The 5,112-nt window shown below is 42.3% G+C and overlaps 1 protein-coding gene across 1 annotated transcript in view; it reads right to left on the bottom strand.

The window, feature by feature from the left end:
• The window catches only part of LOC104500491 (phosphatidate cytidylyltransferase 1-like), a gene marked incomplete at both ends in the record, with an annotated part of 11,732 nt that extends 6,976 nt beyond the window's left edge, over nt 1-4,756 (bottom strand). The window contains 2 exons of the mRNA XM_010144144.1: nt 1,991-2,087; nt 4,629-4,756. Of these exons, the coding sequence (XP_010142446.1) occupies nt 1,991-2,087; nt 4,629-4,756 (225 nt within the window). The remainder of the gene's footprint in view (nt 1-1,990; nt 2,088-4,628) is intronic.
• Between the last annotated feature and the right edge of the window lie 356 nt (nt 4,757-5,112).

Below are 5,112 nucleotides of genomic sequence, written 5' to 3' on the forward strand. Positions count from 1 at the left end.
GTCGTGGTGAACGGAGTTAAACCCACTTGGCAGCCAGTCACAGGTGGCGTTTCCCAGGGCTCAGTATTAGGGTCTGTTCTCTTTGACATTCATCAGTGATTTGCATGACAAAATCAAGTGCACCCTCAGAAAGTTTGCAGGTGACACCAAGCTGGGTGGAAGCGTTGATCTGTTTGAGGGTAGAGAGGCTCTACAGATGGATCTGGACAGGCTGGATGCATGGGCAATTGTATGAGGTTCAACAAGGTCGGGTCCTGCACTTGGGTCACAGCAACCCCCCAACGCTACAGGCTTGGGGAGGAGTGGCTGGAGAGCTGCACAGCAGAGAAGGACCTGGGGGTGCCAGTCGACAGCCGACTGAACATGAGCCAGCAGCGTGCTCACTTGGGCCACAACAACCCCCCGCAGTGTTACAGGCTTGGGGAAGAGTAGCTGGAAAGCTGCCCAGTGGAAAAGGACTGGAGGTTGCTGGTCGACAGCTGATTGAGTGTGAGCCAGCAGTGTGCCCAGGTGGCCAAGAAGGCCAATACCGTCCTGGCTTGTATCAGCAATAGTGTGTCCAGCAGGAGTAGGGAAGTGATCGTTGCCCTGTACTCAGCACTGGTGAGGCCACACCTTGAGTGCTGTGTTCAGTTTTAGGCCCCTCACTCCAAGAAGGTCACTGAGGTGCTGGAGTGTGAATGTGTCCAAAGAAGAACAATGAAGCTGGTGAAGGGTCTAGAGCACAAGTCCTGTGAGGAGCAACTGAGGGAACTGGGCTTGTTTAGCCTGGAGAAAAGGAGGCTGAGGGGAGACCTTATCACTCCCTACAACCGCCTGAAAGGAGGTTGTGGGGAGGTGAGTATCAGTCTCTTCTCCCAAGTCAGGTGTGATAGGACAAGAGGAAACTGCCTGGAGTTGCATCAGGGGAGGTTTAGATTGGGTATTAGGAAAAATTTCTTCACCAAAGGATTGTCAAGCACTGGAACAAGAACCAGCTGTCCAGGGAAGTGGTTGAGTCACCATCCCTGGAGGGATTTAAAAGATGTGTAGATGAGGCACTTGGAGACATGGCTTAGGGGTGGACTTGGCAGTGTTAGGTTTATGGTTGGACTCAATGATTTTCAAGGTCTTTTCCAACCTAAATGATTCTATGAATACATTTCAAAAGGTGTTTCACAGGAGGCCATGCAAAAAGTAGAAGCAGATTTTGACAGTTAAACAAAACTGAGAGTCAAAAATCAAAATAGTTACCCAGAATTACAAATTTAATGTTTTAGAAGCCACATCCCTGGCTGCTACTTGCCATAACTGGGAAAGGTTGTTAAACCAATATTCATTTAAAATACCAGCAATAAAAATGATGGAAAGAAGCAGTAAAGGCTGACTGGGTTTGCAGGGTGGATGATGGTAAGTACAATGACTATTATTTCCCTTAATGACCTAAAAATATCTTTATTTCTGTACCTTGGAAATGGATCTAGTTCCGTTCTACATAGAAACCCAAGGCAACCCTGTAGTGGAGAACCAATGGAACATGCCTGAGGCAAGCCTTTCAGTCCTGGTCACAGACAGCAGACCTGACCTTCCTGCTTTTTTCAGACTCAAAAATGAAATTTCTGTGTCTTCACTTTTTTGGGTTTTGGGGGTTTTTTTTGTGGTTGTTGGTTTTCTTAAAACAAACCTCAAAATGTAAACAGTAGGTGATAAGAACTGAACAAGGGAATGGATGACAATAGTTTAGTAAACTGCAAGGCAATTATTCAACTTCTTAGAGTTGCTTTAATTCCTACTTCAAAAACCAAAATCAGTTACGGCATATGAGAAGTCCTTAATCCACAAGGCCCAGTTGTGAATCTGCCCAATATTCTTCAAAAGTATTTACATTTATAGGAATAAGAGAGAAATTGCTCTGAATCGTCTGTGCAGTTTGCTTCCAGCTGTCTTAGGCATGATGAATGAAGAGATCAAGTTAACTCTTGTATGGCAGAATGTATTTAAACAAACTTACCAGAAGCATCAGCATAAATGATCCCAGGTATATGATCAGAAAAAACACAGAAATCATAGCTAGAGTGAGAATTCCACGAATCCACCAATTTTTCCATCTATTCAAAAAAAAAGGATAATAAAAAGCAAGCAATTACAAATTAAAATAAATACTACTTCCTTCACTAACTAGAGACTGAAGTATTAGAAAAGTGGGAGTCCCAACAATTGTTGTGCTTGATAAAACACATAGGAAGAAACACAGAATCAACCGAGTATCCAACTAGACAGGATTCACAATAAAAGAAATTAAAGGGAGCCACCTCTCTTGTTCACCCATGCTCCCCCACCCCAAACGTCATTTGCAATTAAATGGCTCAACCCCGTATTGAAGGGCTGCGAATATAGGCCAGGACTCTCAAAAAGCACCACATAATCAGCAAGATTGGTTAAAGGCTTACATATGAAAGAAAGGCTGCCAGGTGCAAAGCGTACAGTTCTTTGAGGAGAGCAGAGACCAGAACACAGGCGATCACCAACTTTCCTTAGCTGCAAAGTGGCTATTTTGCCAGAGAGAGCATTATCTACTGCAAGAGCCCTGTCATTTTAGAGCACTGGCACTGGGACAGGAGAACATGTGACAATGGGGGGTGATGGATCAAACTAGCTGGACTCTTTTGCCCTTGTAGACCTTTGCAGCTGTCTGTGGCTGCCTCAGGAAAGCAGAATAGAAATTTCTGTTACCGTAGAAACATAGAATAATTTGGGTTGGAAAAGACCTTGAAAATCATTGAGTCCAACCATTAACCTAACACTGCCAAGTCCACCCCTAAGCCGTGTCTCCAAGTGCCTCATCTACACATCTTTTAAATCCCTCCAGGGACGGTGACTCAACCACTTCCCTGGACAGCTGGTTCTTGTTCCAGTGCTTGACAATCCTTTGGTGAAGAAATTTTTCCTAATACCCAATCTAAACCTCCCCTGATGCAACTCCAGGCAGTTTCCTCTTGTCCTATCACACCTGACTTGGGAGAAGAGACTGATACTCACCTCCCCACAACCTCCTTTCAGGTGGTTGTAGGGAGTGATAAGGTCTCCCCTCAGCCTCCTTTTCTCCAGGCTAAACAAGCCCAGTTCCCTCAGTTGCTCCTCACAGGACTTGTGCTCTAGACTTGTCATCAGCTTCATTACTCTTCTTTGGACACACTCCAGCACTTCAATGTCCTTCTTGGAGTGAGGGGCCCAAAACTGAACACAGCACTCAAGGTGCAGAATGCCTTCTTTAAAAAAATAAGTTATTTTTAAAAAACCCAAACAACTAGAAAGTCTTTGCTGGCTTTTTTGTTGTTGCTGTTGTTGTTTGCTGGTTGGTTTTATTTGGTTTGGGGTGCGGCATTTCTACGTTTTTCTTTTTTTTGTTGTTGTTGTTGTGATTTCTTTAATATGGTAAGAGAACTCTGAAAGTGATAGGAACTAGATACTCCTAGTGTTATGGCAGTAGGGAATATCACGGTATGCTCGCAGCCGGTGCCATTTAGAAACATGCTTTCTGAAACCTGGGAACAATATGTTTATTTATAGCTCCCAAACATCACAACAGAGACAGACAACAGGTTAGAAAAGGAACAAGTCAGAAACTGTAGTTTTACTCTGCTATTGCAGATACCTACTGGAGATCATTTTTTTAGAAGGACTTGGATGTTTTTTATCATAGGCTGGACTGGAGGTCCTTCTTCTGACCCGTGTAAGACTTGAGTTGTGTCTAAAATATACGTTGTATATTGCTTGGTTTGTTATGTGGAGCCTAAGGTATACATGATACAGGCATTCATTTTTGCTAGGTAATTTTTTGGTATGTGATCTATCACACACCTAAATGCTGTTTCATTGCATTAGTGAAAAAAATGCAAGGGAAATTGCCGCTCCAAAAGGATTTGACTGATCAGGTGTTGTAGAAAGGAAGGTATATATAAAAAAATACTAGAAACTTTATTCATTAGCCTCTCTGAATATGCATATACCCAGAATTATCTGTCTGTCTATATACACACCCTCATATTTGCTAGCCCTGAAGCTCCTATGAACAGGGGTTGGAGGCAGAAACCTTGGTTTGAAAAGAGACAGCAGGAAAAAATTAAACATTGCTTTAAAAGGTAAGAAAATAAAAGCAATGTTGTGTTTAACTGCAAAGAAAGATTATTTAGAAGTGGAAATGCTGTCACAAAAAGCTAGCAAAGCTCACCCAGATAATTTATACAGAAACATGCAACCCCCCCTTAACCTTGGATGTAGTAAATCAGTTTATTATAAACCTGAGAAATAGTAATTCTGAATATCAAACCCAACGACTATTCTTCAGCCCATTTTATTGCAATGCTCAGACTGAGCAATGGCAATCGTTTATGCAAACGCTGCAGTGGTTTACTTAGAAATGCATGCAACAGGCAATCTTCAGGGGTACGCAAAAGACATTACACCGAAGGAACTATCAAGGCATAAATAAATTAATGATAACCAGCAGAAGTTTATCCTTGAATTTTGATGTGTATCATATGAAATTTAAAACCGCAGTACAAACTGTGAGAATTAAAACTGCAACATCACCCCTAAGAATTTTAGCCATCAGCCATTATATCTGAGAGCTGTTTGTTTTACTATACCTGGCAGACAAGCCGGACAAAGCCCTTTTGAGAATTTCTGGAGTGCTGTCTGTTGGTGGAGGAACATCGGGAACATCCGAATCACTTCTAAGATCCAGCTCACCAAGTCTTTCTTCCAAATCCACTTCCTACGACATAAAAAGAAAAAGCAAGCTAACACAATACTCGAGATTAGTATTACTAGTAGTATTCAGAGTCCTAAACATTACTTCAGGAAACAATAATTTCTACATTGCCTTCTAAAAAGACAACAGTGTTGCACTAGTGAAACTGTAGATACTGTGGGAGACAAATGTGTCCCAATAAATGTTTATAAGAAGGCCAGTACTCAGATGTCACGACATTACCCGCTGTGCTCGGGAAACTATACGTTCTAGGCGCTTTTCCAGCCCATGTACATATGGATGAGGATGTATGTTTCCAGAAATACTACAACTGACATAGACACGTGAGTTTAGCAGAAATCCCTAACCCTCTGACACAT

Source organism: Buceros rhinoceros, unplaced genomic scaffold (assembly GCF_000710305.1).
Source record: "Buceros rhinoceros silvestris isolate BGI_N320 unplaced genomic scaffold, ASM71030v1 scaffold18379, whole genome shotgun sequence".
NCBI lineage: Eukaryota > Metazoa > Chordata > Aves > Bucerotiformes > Bucerotidae > Buceros > Buceros rhinoceros.